Source organism: Schistocerca cancellata, chromosome 6 (genome assembly GCF_023864275.1).
Source record: "Schistocerca cancellata isolate TAMUIC-IGC-003103 chromosome 6, iqSchCanc2.1, whole genome shotgun sequence".
Lineage (NCBI taxonomy): Eukaryota > Metazoa > Arthropoda > Insecta > Orthoptera > Acrididae > Schistocerca > Schistocerca cancellata.
Window position 1 is genome coordinate 278,956,681 of NC_064631.1, and position 23,373 is coordinate 278,980,053.

General features: G+C 43.5%; 1 protein-coding gene across 1 annotated transcript in view; it reads right to left on the reverse strand.

The window, feature by feature from the left end:
• Positions 1 to 23,373, reverse strand: part of LOC126088289 (zwei Ig domain protein zig-8-like) — a 377,426-nt gene that overhangs the window by 13,647 nt on the left and 340,406 nt on the right. The window contains exon 5 of the mRNA XM_049906418.1: positions 1,958 to 2,126. Within this exon, the coding sequence (XP_049762375.1) occupies positions 1,958 to 2,126 (169 nt within the window). The remainder of the gene's footprint in view (positions 1 to 1,957; positions 2,127 to 23,373) is intronic.

Below are 23,373 nucleotides of genomic sequence, written 5' to 3' on the forward strand. Positions count from 1 at the left end.
ACTGCCACCTCATTATGTTAATTCAATTACTCGTGTTATTGAGTTGCTGCCTTGCCTGCCCGTGAGGGACAGCAGCAGCGCTTATCGATATATGCCCCGCCGTATTATCTTTGCTTGACTGCTATTACTTCCCGGTTGTCGTGTGTTGAGAAGTTAGTTCCTATCTGGCAGTGAGTTGCGACGAGCCAGCAGTGGAGTTCGCACCTGGTAGTCGGACAGTCGGGACGCGGCAGGAGTCGGTCGGGTTGGAGCGGCAGTGAGGTTCGAATACCCATGACTCGCCCGACCGCTGCCGGAAAACATGGTTCCAATAGGGAAGGTCTTGTTTGATCGTCGGTTGGTCGTCTTGCCGGACAATGTCATTGCTCGCGATCGTTTGTTAGTTGATGATGGGTGTGTCTCAACTCGTGGTACGTCCTCGTCACTGCATAGTCACTACTTTTACAATTGGTCGCGTTCTTCGTCCAAGTGTTTGTGATAATGTGTGTAGCTTGTGATGTCGACTGCGCTGTTATTTTAGTGCTGTTTGAGTGATGATGTTAGCAGTCGGTCGGTTGGTGTGGATCAGCCAGAAAATCACGCGGCGCAGTGGGCTGGGCCCGCTGGAGGTCTCTACACAGTGTCGGAATGTGTGATAACTGTTCCGATTGCTACGAGGTTCGTTGCTCACCGACCCAGGACAACAAAGTTGAGTGGTGATTTAATTACCGAAAGCAGTCCGTTCACATTGTGACGTTGGTTTTCATGGTTGGCTGTTGGGGATATTCCCGTGAGCAACGGCAAGTGTTCGATTTGGCGAAAGTTTGGCCACTATCCGGTGGAGTTTAACTGTATTAAGGTTATTTGAAGTCTAAGTGCACCAGCGGAATTTTCTACCTTGTGGCCGTTAGCGTACCGGTTACCTGCCCTGGCCGCTGACGTAAAATTCAGTTAGTGTCCATTCCACACCGTGTTGTCGCTGTCCAACACGTGTGTGTAGTTTTGACAACTTATCCATACTTGGTTGTGGGCGGCTACGCCTTTTACGTTCTGGCATTGGAGTTCTTGTTTACTGGTCGGGTGGAAAGTAAGTCGTCTTGTCGGTGGATCCCTTGACTGTCTCTTGGTTGGGTTGCCAGCGGATCAGATATAGTTGGGCCGACTACGTGTCTCCCCTTAGAAAACGTTAATATTTCAAGTGCAGACCGACCCCGGAAACTTCTGAGCTCCGCAGGCTGTACTGCCGTTTCTTATTGGTGTTCGATTGTGTATTTTAATGACTCACAGCCGATGGTTTGGATTTGTATGCTTTAAGGTGGGTTTTAAATAATGCGCCTTCAGCCGATTTAAGATTGAAAGTTCCTTACTTGTTATGTCTTGCACAGTTTTGGCCTTCAGCATCATTTAAAATATTTTTTGGATAAAGCTTTTGGCCTTCTGCGTTTTCAAAATTTATTGTAGTTGTGTTTTTCAATCATGGGCCTTCAGCCGTCTTAGAATGTTTGGGACTTCAGCTTCATTTAAAATATTATTTAACGTTAAAACCTTGCGCCTTTTTGCCTTTTGGAAATTTATTGTAGCTTTGTTTTAAATCATGGACCTTCAGCCGTTTCAAAAATTAAAGAGGTTGTCCCCTTACGCCATAAGATTGTGTGACATATACAGTCGATAGTTAAGCTCGGAGAATTGCGCTGTAATGTTTGAACAACTAAATAAAGTTTTGTGTGTTCGTGTGTAATTGATAGCTGCTCAGTTTTGGCCCCTTTCTACAATTCCAACTACCTGTTCTGTCCTGCGGATTTAACCAGGCGTTTCACCCAGCTACTTTCAGAGTTCGAAAGTCTATTTGGAGCCTGAGCAGAATTATTTGTAGGGATGGAGCGTCCCTGACGAAAAGCGCGAAGAATGACGTTTGTGGGGCTTCGGGAGCAGAACGCGTGGGACGGCAGGTAGGCACGTGCAGACAGGCCGCACTCACCGTCGAGCACGTGCACGGTGACGGTGGCGACGTCCGCGTTGCTGGGCCGGCACGTGTAGTGGCCCGAGTCGGAGGGCCGCGCCTTCTGCAGCAGCAGCCGCGACGTCGTCTGCTCGCCCTTGTCCGTCACCACGCTGACGCCGCCGCGCTCGCTGTCGTAGCTGATCACCTGCCGACATTCACGCACACGCATACACTGAAGCGCCAAAGAAACTAGTAGGGGAATGAGTATACAAATACAGAGACATGTAAACAGTCACAATACGGCGCTGCGGTCGGCAACGCCTGCGTAAGACAACAAGTGTATGGCGCAGTTGTTAGATGGGTTACTGCTGCTACAAGAGCAGATTACCAAGATTTAAGTAAGGTTGGCGTTGTGTTATAGTTGGCTCACGAGAGATGCAGCACAGCATTTCCGAGGTAGCGATGAAGTCAGTAAGTTTTTCCGTACGACCATTCCAGGAATGTACAGCCAATATCAGGAATCCGGCAAAACAACAAACCTCCGACATAACTGCTGCCCGAAAATGATCCTGCAAGAATGGGACCAACGACGATTGAAGAGAATCGTTCAACGTAACAGAAGAGCAACCCTTTCGCAAATTGCTGCATATTTCGATGGTGGGCCATCAACAAGTGTCAGCGTGGGAACCTTTCAACGAAACACATCGATATGGGGTTTCGGAGCCGAAGGCCCACTCGTGTACCCTTGACGACTGCACAACACAAGGCTTTACGCCTCGCCTTGGCCCATCAACATCGACGTTGGACTGTTGATGACAGGAACCATGTTACCTGGTCGAACGACCCTCGTTTCAAATTGTTTCGAGTGGATGGTTGAAATGTCTCTGATGGATTTGTTACTTGCGTGACATCCAAAGAGTAATCACGTTCAAATCCACAGAGCTAAACCGACCCATTCTCCTGTTACTGCTTCACTAAAAAGAACGCTATATTCCCCACCTCCTGTTCTACCTCCCGCGATACTTAGTACTAGCTTTCGCGTGTAATGGCGATGTTCAAATACTTTTGATAAGATATTGTAATCTCAGTCGATGTATTATTCCTTGCCGGGGCCTGGGGCCCATCCTCTCAGTTTCCCTTATGTGTGTGACAAAGGAATTTCTCCAGCGTAGCGACGATGTTTTTACAGTCCAGAACGTGTTGTTGTTGGGGTCTACCGCAATGGCGTACGAGCAAATGGCTATACCAAGGCAGACTGCTTGAGATAAACGCCTGAATAGAGTGCCGGGAACAGAGGAGTTACTAGCAAATGTGCAAAGATTGTGCCTGCGTCCTGTTGCATAATAGTTCAGCTAGAATCTGAACAGATGAAAATTTTCTGTATCGCAAAACCAAGTCACTTGCCCGAAGCGCTGTGGCGTGTAGTAACAAGGTCGTCAACTCTGTAACGTTGAGGCGATATTTTAGGAGTGTCGCGTGTATGAAGTAGGGAGTGAATGATCCCTAGTAATCGATAAAATTGTGTTACCACCGCTGCGGGATTTGAAAGATTTCACATGCGCGCCGCCGTGAGTGAAAGGGGAATAGTTTAATAAGACGGTTTCTAAGCCGTCCATGTGATCAGTGGGCAGACATCACATAACACAATGTGCAACCATTAGCTAGTTGGAGGTATTATTAAATGAACGAAGCAGAATTAGCGATGCGGACGTACGTAATTTGTAGCCGCGGTTACATTAATATGGTGTTTTCGCGTGTCTTTTGTACCAGCTTTGGCTTTTAAGTATTTTGTTTTTGAGATAAGATCGGTAAGGGCAACAATGCACTGTTCCCATGAACCATCACGGCTTGCGTCACACGGTTCTGCAATTCCTAAGGGCTTACAGAACGCTGGCCCGCCGAAATTCGCGCTGTGTGTACTAGGCCTGTTATCTCGTATGCGGGTCACGCGACATTTCCTTCTCCGTCAGTCGTTTCGATCAGAATACGGCGGACCAGCAGTATTTGTTTATACCGATTGTCGCAAATAATAAACCAAAACGGAAGTGTTTGCAGAAGGTTGTTGTGGCCATTTAGTAAGCCGTTTGAAGAAGGAACGACGGTGGAGACCTAGAAAACAAGTGAACTGGGTTCACCATTTCCCACAGAAACGAAATACCAATGGCGATTTCGTCAAGTTGTACAAGGAATGAAGAAAATATGAGGCTAATTTTTTTCATTACTCCAGAACGTCAGTACATCCATCGACGAATCACTTTCGATAATTAGGGTAAGGGTAACTGGAACGACAATAAACTTGCGCTCGTGTATAGACACAAGAGAAGCAACTGGAGCGATCGAGTAAGCTTTTGAAGTATTTTATATCATCAGGTTTCATACAACTAAAACCATCCGTGAGTAACACATATATTGCCATTCACTCTTCATACTACTTGTTTACGCCGGCCGCTGTGGTCCAGTGGTTCTAGGCGCTTCAGTCCGGAACCATGCGGCTGCTACGGTCGCAGGTTCGAATCCTACCTGGGGCACGGATGTGTGTGGTCTTCTTAGGATAGATAGGTTTACGTAGTTCTAACTCTAGGGGACTGATGACCACAGATGTTAAGTAGCATAGTGCTTACAGCCATTTGAACCATTTTTGAACTAGCTGTTTACATTATTACGTATCTTAAATACTTCGTAATGATCATTTGCTTGGGAACGATCTGATATACGAGGTGAAGTTTCTAGGGCGTTACGTTTTTAACATTTTAGTATGTATTTGAGTAGCTAGTTGATGACCCTACGGTGCCAATGAAATTAGTGTTCCGTGAATACATCTTGGGCGGCAGCGGGTTCAGTTGGCAATAAGTACCCATGATGACTTTTATAATATAAATTTTGGTTATTGCCTCAGATGCTCAGGTATTCGTTTCAAATTGTTCAACAATGGCAACGAAAATGACAGTCGGGTCATCGTCATTTCTTGACCGACTTTCTTCGGAAACCTCAACGTCTATGATATTACTTTTACCTTTAAGGCCTGAACATCAAAGTCTCATGTGATTCTTTAGTAGTCTCAACTTCTGTGTCTTGCTGTCCTGCTTCAGTTGAACTCAAATTGTTATGCGCTATTACTTCTTGCAATGACGTCTACAAGAAACATAAGCTGGTTGAAGGTACACATACGTGGATATCCGAGCAGCACCTGATTCTCTTTGGAAACTGCTGTCTTTCAGATACTCTGTCACAGAACTCTCTCTCAGATTTTTCCATTACGTTTGCAGCGGCAGACTGGAAAATAAATGTTTTTTACGCTTTAGTTACTTGGCTTCTTGGTGGTCTTTTGATAGTATCCACAATGCCTATTGCTTGGAGAGAAATATAGTCAAGGTTGTTGTATTTCGGCTGCGAACGCAGGTGCGACGTGCACGTAACAGTCGGAAGAAGAGCAGACAGCCACATTTCAACCAATTGAATAGAAGGCGTCACGTGAACAATCGTTGCGGACACTTACTGCGGAAGGACGGCCTTAAGCTGTTTGTAATCTTAGTATTTATTTCTGTCCGACAGTGGGACCTCACGTAAATTAAAATAAAAATATGATGAGACTTTTAAGTAACCTGTTGTTAGCCATAAGGACTACCGGTTTAACAATGAAACTGAATTCAAAATACTATACAAGTACACAGAGTAACAATAACTTAGTTGGTAACATCAACCGTATATTGTCACCAGAACGGGAGCTACAGGGAGAAACAGATATACTGAAAAGCAGGCAAAAGTCTACAAACTAATGAAATATTTCCGCTATATCACACGGTACAAGCATTCTAATCAGTTATCGAGAGAGGTGGCGCAGTGGTTAGCGCACTGGAATCGCATTCTGGAGGACGACGGTTCAAACACGCGCCCGGCCATCCTGATTCAGGTTTTCCGTGATTTCCCTAAATCACTTCAGGCAAATGCCGGGATGGTTGTTTTGAAAAGGCGCGGCCGACTTCCTTCCGTATCCTTCCCGAATCCGATGGCACCGATGAACTCGCTGTTCGGCCCCTTTACCTAAAACTAACCAACCAAATGGTTCAAATGGCTCTGAGACTATGGGACTTAACTTCTGAGGTCATCAGTCCCCTAAAACTTAGAACTACTTAGATCTAACTAACCTAAGGACATCACACACGTCCATGCCCGAGGTAGGATTCGAACCTGCGACCGTAGCGGTCGCGCGGTTCCAGACTGTAGCGCCTAGAACCGTTTGGCCACTCTGGTCGCCACTAACAAACCAATCTAATGGGTTCTGGAAAGATTTTTTCCATTCACATGTTGGAACAACTTATAGAAAAATAGTTTATTGCGGAGTTCCCGTTGTTACCATACGTCGTCAAGCGCTGGCAGCTTTTCCAGCATCAGTCGTTTGTAAGTAGGCTGTTTATGTTTTCTTATTGGCAACGTTACGTAGCGCTCTGTATGAAAATCACTGGCTGTGCTGTGTGCAGTCTGTGGCTAGTTTGCATTGTTGTCTGCCATTGTAGTGTTGGGCATCGGTAGCTGGATGTGAACAGCGCATAGCGTTGCGCAGTTGGAGGTGAGCCGCCAGCAGTGGTGGATGTGGGTAGAGAAATGGCGGAGTTTTGAAATTTGTAAAAATGGATGTCATGAACTGCTGTATATATTATGACTTTTGATGACTATTAAGGTAAATACATTGTTTGTTCTCTATTAAAATCTTTCATTTGCTAACTATGCCTACTAGTAGTTAGTGCCTTCCGTAGCTTGAATCTGTTATTTAGCTGGCAGTAGTGGCGCTCGCTGTATTGCTGTAGCTTGAGTAACGAAGATTTTTGTGAGGTAAGTGATTTGTGAAAGGTATAGGTTAATCCTTCCATGTAGGCTTTCACGGCCAGCGTCTTTATCAGTAAACTCTTCCGGGCTAAGTTGCCGTGGTCGATCTGTAAAACTTCTTCTCCCTGACGTTTCGTTCTCAACTACGGAGAACATCTTCCGAGGTGAGTCGACGACTGGCTGCTAGGAGCTGAGGCCGTCGCTCTCTCCCATATAGCCGATATGTTCCCTATTGATATAGTAGCCTTGTTCCAACGCTGTCTATCCTCGACCTATTTTTAGTACAATGGTGAATTTTATGAACAGATCGATGGGGTAGCCATGGGAAGCCCCCTAAGTCCCGCAATTGCGAATTTATTCATGGAATATTTTGAACATCAAGCACTGCAGTCGGCCAAAAAAAGCCCCTCGAAGTGGTATCGGTATGTGGATGACACCTTTGTAATATGGAATCATGAGGAAGAAGACTTGAATGATTTTATGGTACACTTAAATAGCATTAACCCAAAGATTAAATTTACTATGGAGAAGGAGAAGAATGGACAACTTAACTTCTTAGATGTATCAGTCATCAAACGAGCAGATGGGACCTTAGGCCATAAGGTCTACAGGAAAGGTACACATACTGATCGCTACCTCCATAAGAACTCAAACCACCACCCTAGGCAAAAGAGGGGGGTCATAAAAACACTACTGGATAGGGCCAATAATACACTCCTGGAAATGGAAAAAAGAACACATTGACACCGGTGTGTCAGACCCACCATACTTGCTCCGGACACTGCGAGAGGGCTGTACAAGCAATGATCACACGCACGGCACAGCAGACACATCAGGAACCGCGGTGTTGGCCGTCGAATGGCGCTAGCTGCGCAGCATTTGTGCACCGCCGCCGTCAGTGTCAGCCAGTTTGCCGTGGCATACGGAGCTCCATCGCAGTCTTTAACACTGGTAGCATGCCGCGACAGCGTGGACGTGAACCGTATGTGCAGTTGACGGACTTTGAGCGAGGGCGTATAGTGGGCATGCGGGAGGCCGGGTGGACGTACCGCCGAATTGCTCAACACGGGGGCGTGAGGTCTCCACAGTACATCGATGTTGTCGCCAGTGGTCGGCGGAAGGTGCACGTGCCCGTCGACCTGGGACCGGACCGCAGCGACGCACGGATGCACGCCAAGACCGTAGGATCCTACGCAGTGCCGTAGGGGACCGCACCGCCACTTCCCAGCAAATTAGGGACACTGTTGCTCCTGGGGTAATCGGCGAGGACCATTCGCAACCGTCTCCATGAAGCTGGCCTACGGTCCCGCACACCGTTAGGCAGTCTTCCGCTCACGCCCCAACATCGTGCAGCCCGCCTCCAGTGGTGTCGCGACAGGCGTGAATGGAGGGACGAATGGAGACGTGTCGTCTTCAGCGATGAGAGTCGCTTCTGCCTTGGTGCCAATGATGGTCGTATGCGTGTTTGGCGCCGTGCAGGTGAGCGCCACAATCAGGACTGCATACGACCGAGGCACACAGGGCCAACACCCGGCATCATGGTGTGGGGAGCGATCTCCTACACTGGCCGTACACCACTGGTGATCGTCGAGGGGACACTGAATAGTGCACGGTACATCCAAACCGTCATCGAACCCATCGTTCTACCATTCCTAGACCGGCAAGGGAACTTGCTGTTCCAACAGGACAATGCACATCCGCATGTATCCCGTGCCACCCAATGTGCTCTAGAAGGTGTAAGTCAACTACCCTGGCCAGCAAGATCTCCGGATCTGTCCCCCATTGAGCATGTTTGGGACTGGATGAAGCGTCGTCTCACGCGGTCTGCACGTCCAGCACGAACGCTGGTCCAACTGAGGCGCCAGGTGGAAATGGCATGGCAAGACGTTCCACAGGACTACATCCAGCATCTCTACGATCGTCTCCATGGGAGAATAGCAGCCTGCATTGCTGCGAAAGGTGGATATACACTGTACTAGTGCCGACATTGTGCATGCTCTGTTGCCTGTGTCTATGTGCCTGTGGTTCTGTCAGTGTGATCATGTGATGTATCTGACCCCAGGAATGTGTCAATAAAGTTTCCCCTTCCTGGGACAATGAATTCACGGTGTTCTTATTTCAATTTCCAGGAGTGTATTTGTGAACCAGGCTACTTGCAAGAAGAGCTAAATCATTTACGAATGGCCTTTGCGAAAAATGGTTATACGAAAAACGAGATTAACCGAGCACTTCACCCAAATAGAAAAATGCCTAAAAATAGGAGACAGCAACAACCATCAGCTGGAAAAGTATTTCTTCCGTTCATCCATAATATCACGGATCGCATTGGAAAAGTACTAGCCAAGTTTCAGGTAGAGACCATTTTTAGACCTACTAAGAAAATTAGTGAATGCCTAAGATCAACAAAAGATGCTCGTCACCCCCTAGCCAGCCCAGGGGTATATAAAATACCGTGTAGTTGTGGCAGGGTTTACATAGGAACTACAAAAAGAAGCGTCAATACACGGCTGACGGAGCACAAAAGAAACTGTCGCTTGGGACATATCGACAAATCGGCAGTAGCGGAACATGTTTTTAAGGATGGAGAGCACGAAATAAAATTTGGTGAAACAAGCGTGCTAGCGAGGACGTCGCACTATTATACACGTATGTATAGAGAGGCAATTGAAATCCACAAACATCAATACAATTTTAATCGTAAAGAAGAAGGATTAAAATTGGATAAGATATGGCGGTCGACGTTGCATCAATCACGTGACAATCGATTGCCTGCAATCGAGAGAACAAAAGATAGCCAGAGATAGCAGCACATCGACGCCACGTGACGTGTGGTGGCGCCCCCTACGATCTCTATATAAACGACGGCCTCAGCTCCTAGCAGCCAGTCGTCGACTCACTTCGGAAGATGTTCTCCGTAGTTGAGAACGAAACGTCAGGGAGAAGAAGTTTCACAGATCGACCACGGCAACTTAGCCCGGAAGAGTTTACTGGTATAGGTTAATGTTAGTCAGGGCCATTCTTTTGTAGGGATTTTTGAAAGTCAGATTGCGTTGCGATAAAAATATTGTATGTCAGTTTAAGCACAGTCTTGTATAATTGTTCTAAGGGGACGTTTTATACGTTTTCAGACATTATGCCACTGCCTCTTTAAAATTCTAGGAAGAAACGTGTTCCTTCATGAGACTGCTTCATTAAAAACCGTATTTCATTTAAATTGCAATTAGTTGATTTCGACCCCTTGGATGTCACCTAGTGAAATCATAAAATATCTGTGTTAAATTCTTACAGCTTTTATTGATATACCCAGTAGCGTTTTCCTTTCAATAGTGCTGCGTGGATAACGAGCTCTTCAGGTCGTGACATAAGCCGTACTGTCACGGCAAGCTGTTCGCTGTTGGGCGGTGCCCTTTTATAGTTTCAGAAAACCATAAAGAAACACATTACTTCACACAAATCATTTTGTTGTTTCCCGAAATTTTCACCTTCAAAATGTATTCATCTTTTCTGCCCTCGGCTTATTTCTGTAAAGACTTTTCCCTTCTGGCGTATGTACTGTTATGCCATCCTTCTAAACTGGCTCCACAACTCCTTGCAGTGATAAATGCGCTGTCCACTTGTACATCTTCTTTCACATAAAGGAACGAAAAACAGCCTTTGGACGATCAATCAAGTGAATACAGTCGATCATTCCATATTTCCCTTCGCCAAATAATTGTCTGACGTTCTCTGCTGGGACTATCACGATGAAAAAAGATGCAATGTTTTCAGTCATTTTTCTTTATTTCGTCTATGACTTCTGGCAAACACATTATCGGATACCGTTCAAAGATGAACTGGCTCCAAAGCCGTGTTTACAGTAAGTCCAAGATAACCAATGAAGCAACCGACCCTTCTCTTGCAAGTGCATCGTGTAGGAACGACTTTGATTGGTTTCAGTTCGTCTTCGAACTCTCAGACAGTTGATTGCAGTTTATTTTCTGCCTCGTACAGCTGCATTAATGTTTCATCACCTGTTATGATTTTGTGTACAATACTTGTATTTCCTTAGTCGAGTCAAAGTTCTACACCAGTTGAGGACGATCCATTTTTTCGAGCTTTCGCATCCAATTTACACATTTATTTTAAGCGACTTTATTTCCCAACTAGCAGTAGCATAGAAAACTTGGGGTTTGAAGATTAATTACCAAAAAACAGAATATTTCACTAATGATTCAGATGAGCTATACATTCAACGAACGAAAATCAAAAAGATAAACCCTTTCTGTTATTTGGGATCCATTTTAGAAATCGAGGGAAAATCAGGTCAGAAATCAATAAAAGAATTAGTAGCGGACGGAAGGTCATTGGCGTGCTTAACTCAGTCTTATGGAACAGAAAGGTAATGAGCAGAACTAAAAAATTAATATACAAAGCCATATTAGAGAGTGTAGTTCTGTATGGAACGGAGACCTGGACAATTAACCTGAAGCACATTTAAGAATTACAAGCTCTAGAGATGGACTTCTGGAGAAGATCGGCATGAATCTCCAGGAAAGAAAAGATAAGGAACACAGAAATAATAAGGAGAATGTAAATTAAAGAAAAAATATATGACGTAATGGATGGGAAGAAATTACAATGGTACGGGCATGTACGACGAATGGAGAAAGCCACAATACCAAAATTGATACTGGAGCGGGAACCGGTGGGGAGAAGAAGAAGAGGACGACCTATGACCACCTGGCTCCAAAATGTACAGCACACAGTGAGGAGAATGGGCGCAGAGGAAGAGGACACACATGATCGAAACACCTGGAGGAATATTCTGAAAATATAGATTAAGGGGACCACACCCTGCCTATCTAACTCATGTTAATTTAGGCAAGTATTTGACCCATTTCTGAAAAAAACTATTTGATTCAGGATCTTAATAGTTTTATGGTATGTTACATGATGCTAATAGAGTCAACTGCACTAAAAATCTACTTTATCTATTTTATAGTTTTTGAGAAATACTTTTTTAAATTTATCAACAACAAAAATTAAGATTTTTCTGCAAAAAATATTTTTGTGAACTTTCTAATGGGAGAATAATGAATAAAACATCAGAGGCTGCTTCTTATGTTATGCAGAGTCTCTGAAAATTTCATTCATTTATCTATGCTAGTTTCTGATATAAAGGGGCATATGTATTGAAAATTTTACTTTGTGGGAAATTGACTTTAAAGAAAAAACTTTTGAAATTTGTTACTTACAGTTAATTAAAACTGTCCTGCTGCATATGATGGCCCTTCTTTTGCCTCTAGGAGGTTTCACAGCTTCTGGATGTTTGTCTTGCTTTCTTGGCCATATTAGATGCGGACCTGTCTGCATTGGCTATCCCCATTTTATCGGAATGTTGCAGCCTAGTGATCATATTTTCACCAGGATTAATTCCCTGCTTTTCCAGTACCCAACACTTTCCAATATTACCACAATTGAATGTAATAACAGCATAACAAACTCCAAATTTCATTGTGTGCATGCATACAAATACAATTTTAGGAAGGCGGTTCCAAATTATGCTGTTGAAACATTCATTTGGGTTCTGTGTCTGCTCATGCAGACATTCCCTTAGAAGGTCAGGATGAGCCACGTCTCTGAAAATAGGTTTAATTGCTGTAATAACAGCAAAAAGAAGAGAATGCTGGTGACAATAAGATTCTCCAGTTGCCTGAGCCCTATTGTATTTGCACCACGAATTTTCTCCTGATGGACACAATCCATGACATGGATTATCATCAGTAGAGGACTTATGGAAGAGTATGGCCCAAACACCTCTCTTCATTGCCTCCAGATATTCTTTATTTCTCCTAATTGCCTGCCCATAGTATACGTGCAAGCTTTCTGTGACAACTACTCACAATCACACTTGAACAAAACTAGCCGCGTGTTTGGAAGCGTTGAAAGCGTGTTGTTTGCAAACAGCAGAAACAAAAGAATACCGACCGTTGCATTCCAGGGATAGCCAACACACTCGGGAGTAAAAAAAATTCCTAACGTGCAATGTAGGAGATATAAAGATCTAAAATATATGCAGAAAAGTGGGTGACAGAAAAGTGGGCGTGGCACATAAACACACGTGGTAGGAAAACGCCCTTTAAATGCTGTAAAAAAGTTTTTCGGCAAAATCCTTTTCACAGTTCTTAAATAAAACTTAATCTATCGAAATATGGTGAAAATCGAAAATCGATTTTTTTCGACCTGAACCATGGTGTGGTCACCTTAAGAACGTTTATTCTTTTTATTGTAATTTCTGAGTAAATTCTTATTTTGGAGATAAGCCTCTGTAATGAGGAAAAGCTCAAAAATAATAAATAATATTTCCCAATCAACGTTTTGCTTGCAGTAACGACAAACAAGGTGCACAGTGAAGGTGGAACGGGGGTGATGGACACAGCGACGGGGGTCTGGGACTGGGAGGAGGAAGCCGACATACAGAAGGTGAAGGCGAGGATGGATGGGGACAAGAAGTGGACGTGCACAAGGGGAAGGGGAAGGTGGACAGGGAGGGGGGGCGAGGAGATGACGCACAGAGAGAGGGCGACGAGGAGACGGAGAAACAGAAAGGGGTGGACGAGATGGACTGAGAGATAAGAGTTTTTAAGAATACTATTCCCACACGTATTTAGCATTTCCGAAGCGTTACCAGATTCGGTAGATAAGAACACTGACGAAAACTCAATACTGAGACACATTCCTGACGCTCCCGTTGCCGTTACACTACAGCTCTCTGCAAAATGTCATGTCTAAGCTTTTTCTTTGACCTTTGCATTTTCCACGTTTTTCTAACTACTGTGTTTACGAGAAGAGTAAGATCCGTACATAATAAGGACTATTACGTGTTTTGGCTTTTTTGTGTGTTTGGTGCTGCACCGGAAGACATTTGGAAATGACCACAACCAAACCCTGACAGTACTGTCATATACGTATATACGACTGCATGCTGCAATGAAGGTCATCTTCCATAACAGAATATCAGAGCCTACGAAGGGTTTTTAGTAGTTTCCTCATTCAGAAATTAAGTAAAGGCTGTCGACCCACACATGATTAAGTTAACTGTTATTGAGTTAACAGCTTACAAAAGCCATTAAAAAATTACACAACAGAAGTTTAAAAGTGAAATTTCCAGTTTTATTCGCAACACATTTTCCATTGAACTATCACTGTAAAAAACCTTCTCGGCCAAATACCGAGGTGTTTCTTTTATACCAATAGCAAACGACAAATTACTTCAAACTAATACTAAAGTTACATCTCAGCATCGCCATCTGCTGGTCGTTTGTAAAATTTGACTCTCAAACAACTCGCCGTAAGCGATGAGTCCATCTGTTTGATCATCACACTGTTGTCGATGGCAAATAATTCTGGCTGCTGCGGCCGTTTTCAAACAGTGGTATTCACGGCACATCCTTGACACGGTGACACGTGCAAAACCCTCTTCCCACACGCCATATTAGTTGGACGCCCACTTTCTGGACCGATCAAATGCGCTGATGTCGCCGTCTCGCAGCTCTGTGAGAGTATACTGCCAACGACGTGTACAGTGTCTGACAACATCTACATCCATACTTTGCAAAGCGCCACGGAATGCAAGGCAGAGGATACCTTCCGTTATACCAGTTATTAGGGTTTCTTCCCATTCCATTCAGGTTTGGAACACGAGACGAATGATTATTTGAATGCCTCTGTGTTCTGTAATTATTCTAATCTTATCCTCACGGTCCCTATGTGAGCGATACGTAGGGGTTGTGGTATTTTCTTGGAGTATTCATTTAAACCCGGTTCTTGAAAATTTGCTAGGAGACTTTCTCGTGATAGTAAATGTCTTCTTTAAACAGTCTGCCAGTTCAGTTTGTTCACCATCACAGTAACGCACACCCCAGTCAAATGGAAGACGACTTAAGGAAACGTCCAATGATGGCGTTACATCAATGGAGAATCATTTTTCAGTACTAAAAAAACGTTATATTTTTGTAAGAGGATCCTATTAATATTTTTATTCCCTTGATCTTGATAGCATTGAAGGTATATTGGATTACTAGTTTCGAAAACACTAAGATCCCTTCTTCAAAACCACAGTGCCCATATTATGAAATCACGGTGTGCGATAAACTGCACATTTGTTTTTGTGCCATAGTAATGTATCAATAATAGAAAGAGAATAGAACATTAGAAACATAGACACATGTGGCACCTCATGATGTGGTTCAAAAGTGTGACTCTGTCTTGCCATGATGCCACAGTTACATTTTTCAATATTCTGCTGCCTTTTTATTAGAGCTTGTTACGACAGTATGAAATCAATCATGATTTCGTAACCTATACGCTGTAAACCTGAAGATGGCAGCTTAGTGCGGTCGAAACTAGTAATCGAATGTATGTACATGATATCAAGGTGACAAAAACTAAAGTTTTCTTTCACTGAATTCATCTCTCTCCAGTCAGGTACTTACAGTAAGGCAGAATGTACGTGTGCCAACGGCCTTGCCGCAGTGGTAACACTGGTTCCCGTCATATCACCGAAGTTAAGCACTGCCGCAATGGTCTAGCACTTGGATGAGTGACCACCCGGTCTGCCGAGCGCTGTTGGCAAGCCGGATGCACTTAGTCCTTGTGAGGCCAATTGACGAGCTGCTTGATTGAGAAGTAGCGGCTCCGGTCTCGTAGACTGACAAACGGCCTGAAGAGCGATGTGCTGACCACATGCCCCACCATCTCCGCATCTAGTGACGTCTGTGGGCTGAGTATGACTCGGCGACCGGTCGGTACCGTCGGGCCTTCCAAGGCCTGTTTGGAAAGAGCTCAGTTCAGAGTGTATGTGTGTTTTGGCCAGCCTTATCGATCTGCCTTGCATGGTGGCCTGTATGTCAGGGGCAAATAAATAATTTTTATGCCCCTGATGTGTTGCCTGCCCTGGATGACAGCATTGTACACAGAAGTAGTATCGCCCAGCTTTATTGAACTATATTGCACGGGCTGCATCTGCCAATGAGAGTGGCTGGGGACTGGTTGAGATGGACGGAGGGATGGGAGAGGGGGTTGGCGGATGGACAGAGCCAGGAGGAGGAGCAAATGGACAGGGATAAGGGGACAGGGAAATTGGATTCGGCAGGAGGAAGATATGAAGGGATTGTAGGCAGCTGGAAAAGGAAGAGAGGGAGGCAGAGACGAGGAGAAGTGTAATATGGTTAGAGGGAGGGGGAAGATGATATGGTCAGAGAGATGGCCTCGAAGAAATGGACAAAGACAAGGGAGGAGAGATGCAGGTACAGATATAATTACGAGGAGGAGGAGACGGGTAGAAGTGAGGTGGACAGAGGGAGGAACAGGTGGAGGAGGAGATGTGTCCAGTATGTGTCTAACAGTGGAAGGCTGTACTGATTGCAGTTGAATCGCATCCTGTGCCTTCACGTTGAGGGCTATGGTGGCTACTGGGACATCTGTACACAGATACTACCAGAAACAATACACCATGTGAAAGGGTTGGGACTGTTCATTGGTTCTGATAGATAGCTGAAATATGGGCAAATATTACCAGCAAAGGGTCACTACGAGTACATTAGTGGAGACCCAGTTGAGACCTCAAGGAGCCTTGCATCACTTATCTCTGATATTATACCATAGACCACAGAGACTTATATAACGTAGACCCAAAAATCAACTGGGATACTGAGTGGCATTATGTGGTGTTAAAGACTGGTTCATACTTTTGGTTTTGAAGGCCAAATCGAAGTCAGCATGCCCATGGATAACATGGTGAAAGGTCAAAGGAAGCAAAAATTCTGGAGACATGTATGTTTGCAGTTACTGTAGTCACAGCGTGTGTATCTATTGCATATAAGAACATAACAGATTTGGCAGTAAGTAAGTGGCAAGAATGGTAAACACTGGCGTCATATCTTTCACGATTATCAGTCATGCAAGTCCACTGACAAACGCCTTGAGGAGTGCATGGATCCCAGACTAGCCTGCACAGTACCCCATTTATCATCCACAGAGTAGCTCTGGGACACATTGAGATGAAGTACACTTTCAGACCAGACTCCAGTGCGCAGTCATCGTGAAGATTCAAAGAATGTGTTTCAGCCATGTCAGAAGATTTATGAAGATGACATTCCAGTGGTGTTCTTCAATGCCACAACGAGTACAACAGCGGCGGTAACATCCGATAGTGGTGTTGATGATGAACATTAATTCTGAATGAAATGAAGGTTTCAGTGTTTATTGTAACAACGCTATTTTCTAATCTTCACGAACCAATCTAAAATCGACGAAGTGCTCTTCTGAACTGTTTTTCAGTGCCCCCTCTGTGCCTTATTTCGTTTGAGCCTCACCAAATTAGGTAATATCCTTTTGGTATACACAAGAGAAATCGTGAAGCAAACAGTGTTTCATTAGTCTTAATTTGTCTGAAGGAAGTCACGCGTGTCCGATATGAGGAAGCGCCGTTTATACAGATATTTGTCTAACTTTCCTGCTGTGTTCCCACGCGTGCCGTTTATAAAGGGAGTGCCGGCTGAATCAACAGGCGGCTCGTCGGTGCCTGTGTGCAGCTGATGAGCTGCGAACGGCAAAATGGTCCCTTTGCGTGCGCTTACACTGACGTGAAAATGTTAAAAAAATGGAGAAGACAGAGGTGAGCTGCTGCAGCAATGAAGTGGCGTGTCATGTCGTTCCCACAACGGGGTTTCAGTATTCCCTACAAATTAATAGGTGTCTGCAGTATGATAGAATGGTGTTTGCAAAAGTGCACCTACGGTTTCATTCATATTGATGAGAGATTTGCATACTCCATGAATAATTAAACAGTAGCTATAAAATAGCTCGCCGAGGAGGGCTCTAGCGCTGCCCCCGCCAGGTGCGTCCGAGAGGTGCCGTGTATCTCAGCAAATGACCATTCGCATAAATTAAAAGCCTCCCCGCAGACCAGTTTTCGAGACTTACACGCTAGCTGTAAGGATCAAAAGGAATGGACTACCGTAGTTGTGGATTGTGCTGCTGTTGATTATTTTGTTTGCAATACAGTGGAACCTAAATGTTAAGGGAAATCCCAAACGCGGATGAATTTATGGAAAGCTGAATTATTGTAAGAATGACGTTAGTGGGCAGGGTGGCTAAAGAGGACAGTTGTTTTATTCCTTTAGAGATTACTGCAGACTAATGACGAAAACTTAATACTATTACCAGAGACTTCTTTCGAATTGTGGTGATAGTTGCACGTGCTCCTCTGCACGTAAATATATTTCTTTTTTCTATACGTCAGATGTAAGGTAAATGACAAATTCATTTTTCATATATTAAAAATATAGATACGCAGAGTGAAGCGACGAATGAAAATTTGTACCTAGGCCCCGACCTTCTACTCAGTAGAAAGATGCGCTAACCACCACACCAACCTGGCACAGCGGCTTTGCACAATTGTACAGACTATTCAAGTCGCTCGCTCTTCAGTCCAAATTCAGATTCATGCCTCAGGCCAGTTGGCATTCGCACTTAAACTCAAAGAGTATTGCAGAGGCTATTCGCGAGTAGAGCAGGGTTTGAGGACTCAGTTAGTGATACAAAAGTGTCCTCCGCGACACACCATTAGGAGACTTGCGGAGTATGAAGTAGGTGTAGCTGTAGATGCAGAGGCTCTTCAACTGTATTCGAATGGCATCTCACCATCAAACGAAACTGCAAATCCTGCCTAAAACCCGGGCGCAGGGCTTTAATGAAATCAAACCGTAAGGTGCTAGAGACATTTATAACTCTCAACATCTATGATGAATATATGCTGACCGAAGCGACGGATGAAGATTCATACAAAGAATGATGTTTGAGACTCGAATGGTGTTTGGAACCATATAATTTCAATTAAAAATGGTAGGTTGTGACATTTAGTTGCTACAATGCCGACGAAGGGTTATATTTTCGCCTTGGAAATCACGTGTAATTTTGTATTCAGACAACATTTAACCTCGCCTGAAACGGCGAAGTGGCCATCTGGCGAGTTTGCCCAAACATATTTTCAAAGTAAATTTACGTTCCTCCAAGACAACTGATTTGATAATAACACAGCAGTATTTCATAAAATAAGTATGCTAAGGCATTTGCGTATTAATAGCTTGGTGGAGAGGTAAGTTCTTTTATTTCATGATATGTTTTAAAATTCTGTCCAAGTATTTAAAAATTCACTGCAACGATCATAGGATCCCAAATAGTGTATTAACAACACGAGGAGAGGTCCGTTCTCATAATTACTGATGTGTCTCAAAGTGTCTCTAATTACTTTAAAAAATCACTACAACTATCGTGACATTTCGGATAGTACATTAACAACATGGTGGAGAGGTACATTCTTTTATTTACTGATGTGTTTGAAGACGCCGTCAAATTATTTAAAAAATCTCTACAACGATTATGTGATTCCATAGCTATGCGACTGATATTGGATGCTGTAAGAAAAGAATAGGTGCCGATGAAAATGGTGTTCTACCTAAAGGAGATACTGAGTGACAATGACAACAACATAGGCCAATTTGTGCCTCATGTAAGTCAGACGGTGACGCAGCTTTCCTGTTTAGCGGTAATTCCAAGACACTCTGCCTCCGCAAGAATTAAAATTAGACCAACAATAACAACAAAAAACAAAAGCCAAAGAAGTTGCAAGGCAACAATAATAACGTTGGGCCCGTACAGAACTGAACTGTTAAAAGATAAATTGGAGAAAGCAATCCAGATTAACAAGAGAAGAAGCAAGCCACTAGAAATGTTCGTAAAGAATAAAAGGTCCAAACCTGCTTAACTGCACAACACGAAAGCAAAGATGCAACAGCTAAAGGATCCAGTGAGGTGCCAGGAGCAGCTTTTTGGAGACTGCACTGAAGAAGACGAGGATACTGAATGTTTGTATTGTATTGAAACCACCTCCAACTCTAAGAACAATGAAGGCTAGGGTAGATGCTCCAATTGCACGATGAATATGCTGGTTGTGGTAAGATGACATGTTTATGTGTAAATATTATATTAATACTTGACATTTGAATCTGCTTTGACTCTGAAAAGATAACGAGTTTCATTGTGTAACTTTTAAACTGACTCTTTTGCATAATTTCGTAAATTACTAACATATTAAGATTTTTTTTCTAAAACTGAAATAGATTTCATTCCGTTAACGTGTAGCTCCTTCATTTTACAATCTCTTGCTGTTCACACTGACCCAACATTTTCCCTGCATGTTGTTTTTCTTCCCTGTTTGTGGCCACATTATCCTATATACTGGGCAAAGTCGCCATTGTGCAGACTTCCATTTAACCGCATTTTTCTACTGCAAAAAAGAGAATAGTTAGACACGTTATAATTTATACAAATATGTTTCATGAACTTATCTTCGAAATGAGGTGAGAGAAAACAACATTTTCCTTATGTTGGTCACTATAGCCAGCTTACTCCTTCATGAAATGCAGATGACATGAAGAAGCACAAGTAAAATACGGAACAGACTATCAAGAACTTAAATTCGAGTTTACGATAATTTTGAAATTTTCAATAGAAATTGAAAGAAATTAGTCTTGTATATGTAACCTCAATACGTGGTAGCGATAGAACATGTATATATTCACCAGCAAACGAATTTAGCACGTAGAAATTGGGAGGCACTGAAATGAAATTTCAAATATTGACAGACTATGTAGTACTACTCAGTGATTAGAAAATGATTCTAAAATAACAATTTGCCGTTGTCAGTAAGACAGTGCACCATGTTCGGCCTGAAATTTGGGACTACCTTGATGGATGCAACCACTGTATCCTATTCTGAACGACGATGGTCTACAAGTATCGTAACAGGCTTTGGGTATCCTGTATGTAGCAAGGGATGGAGCTGATGACCTAGTTGGTCCTGCACAAGTTCAGAATAGATGTGGGTCATATTGTGGCAAGGTGAGTTGGTCACAATCAAAATAATGTTACGAATAATACGAGCGACCCTGTCCAAGATTATTACAGAAAATATCCTCACCACTTGGCGCCATCCTGGAGACGATGGTGAATTACAGTCGAATCGTGATCCATCGTTCAAGATGATAGCACAGCATCAACCAGTAGTCGGTACTTTATCACTGCTGCAAGAGAGAGAGAGAGAGAGAGAGAGAGAGAGAGAGAGAGAGAGGGGGGGGGGGAGAGGGAGAGAGAGGGAGAGAGAGGGGGAGAGAGAGAGAGAGAGAGGGAGAGAGGGAGAGATGGAGAGAGGGAGAGAGGGAGAGAGGGAGAGAGGGAGAGAGGGAGAGAGGGAGAGAGGGAGAGAGGGAGAGAGGGAGAGAGGGAGAGAGGGAGAGAGGGAGAGAGGGAGAGTGGTCCAGCATTGGTTCAACAAGGGAAGGTGTAATATAGTGGAGGAGGTACTGGACTCATGACCGACGTCGAAGAAAGGATTAAAAGCATGCATTGCTAGAGAATGGACTGAAATCTGGAACAGGGTAGAACTAGGTGAGACTAACAGTTATTTCCTAACTCAAAGGAAAAGCAAGAATGCCATATTTGTAGCTGTCTAAGAGAGCAATGCACAATCTGTCCAAATACTAAAAATGTGCCAAACACCTGTGAATTTGGAGTAAACGTCACCCCAGACAGCATCATCTGGGAATCTGCCAATAGACAAGATGTTAGAGACAGATACAAGAACATCTTAGGTAATCGCCAATCAATAGCACAATTAGGAACGCGGAAGTGAGGTACAAACTGAACTTCCTTGCAGTAAACACATCATATTACGATGTACAATGCTACATAGCCGAGAAACAGGCCAGAAGCTATTCACCTTGGGAATAAAGGCCGAGCACACGACGACACCGTCATTGCGAAAGAGTCAGGACGCGGCAGCCATATCAACGTCTCAGCACCTGGGACGGCAACGTTGCACAGCCTCTATGAATCCTGAGGTACTGAATTATGCCTTATCGAATCTGAAGAAAATAATCTAACAAAATGAGCATAACAAATTCTGCTTCTGGGACCAAGTTCAGTAGTGTGGTTCCTTGATGTGTAATGTAATCTATTTTTGTACAGTGTAATGTAGAATTGCAAAATGTATGATGTAGCAATGGCTTGCAATACTGTAGTGGAGTCGCATGTGGGTTTTCTGTTTTGGACGAGAATATATCTCATTGCCATGCAGCCAAAGCGTAGAATGTGAAAATTATTACTTTAAACGTAATTACTCTTCCTCTTTTTTTTTCTTTTGCTCTCGATTTATCTTCCTTCCTATTTATTTTCTTTCGTTAAGCAGCATAATTCTGAGACATACTAACACATTATTTGCAATATTGCGTCTGATGTACTATGTTCAAAACAGACAAAAGCAACAAAAATGTATAAACAAATGAACAGCTCCATGCAGCAAGTATGACCCATTCCAGACGTAATCGTTTGTGTTGTGATGTTAACAGCATCCTATTCACGTGATGGCGAGTTACTAATCTGGCTTCTATTGGTCTCCAAATAATGGAGTTGGATTACATCGCGTGCGTACTGAGCCCGTCTCCAGTCCCCGAATGTCAAATGCGGGTATGAGGATATTAAGATTTACTTGGTATGGAATAGACTAATAGAGCAGTCTTGAGTTAGTATGGCGATTACTTTTCTCCCAGAATTATGATAATTTGTGTGGTGTCACTCATGTTCTCATATAGTACACTATTGGGCTAAAAATGTCCACACGTCTGAAAATGGCACAATTTGGCTGTTGGCCACAGGCAAACCCAAAATGATACCTTTTCGAAATCTTTTCAAACGTTCGTAACGCTATTTTCTTCCACTACCTAGCTGCTATATAGGGTGCAAATGTTAAGCTGACAAACCAGAGTAACTCGAAAAATAAGCTTCACACGAAAAAAAATGTGTAGAATCCAAAGTGGATTATTTTCGAGGAGGTCACCTGCTGTTGCTAAAATTAGACCGCCACCCCAGCCCCCTGGGGTGGGAGGCAACATTAAAACTTCAAATGAGAGCCCCCATTTTTTATTGCAGAATCAGATTCCACATAAAAAAGTACGTACATTTTGTCTTAAACGTTTGTTTTGATCCTTGGTTGTTGGCGCTGTGATTCAAGAAAATCCATGTTCTCGTTCTTGCGTGGAAAATGGTTACGGGTAAATAAAAAGTAGGATGTTTGGTTAGTTAGCTAGTAAGATGATTTGTTTGATAATTAAAAGTTGTGTGGCGTTCATGACCACGAAACAAACAAAACATAACGGAATCTGCGGAAAAAATTAATAGAGTGTTTGGGTCAACTTTTGTATAATTCTAATACCTCTATCTCAAATTGCCCCACCCTTTGGGAAGAGAGAGAGAGAGAGAGAGTTTTAGTTTTAGCGAATCAAAATTTACGAACTAAATAAGTATTTTTTTACTTATCTGTAACCATTTCCCACGCAAAACTGAGAACAAGGATTTTCTTGAATTACAGCGCCAACTACCAAGAATCAGAGCAAATGTTTAAGACAAAATGTACGTAGTTTTTTATGTAGAATCCGATTCTACAATAAAAAGGGGGGGGGTTCCAATTTGAAATTTGTAAATTGCCTCTCGGCCCAGGCCCAGGGGCCTGGGGTGGCGGTCTAAATAAA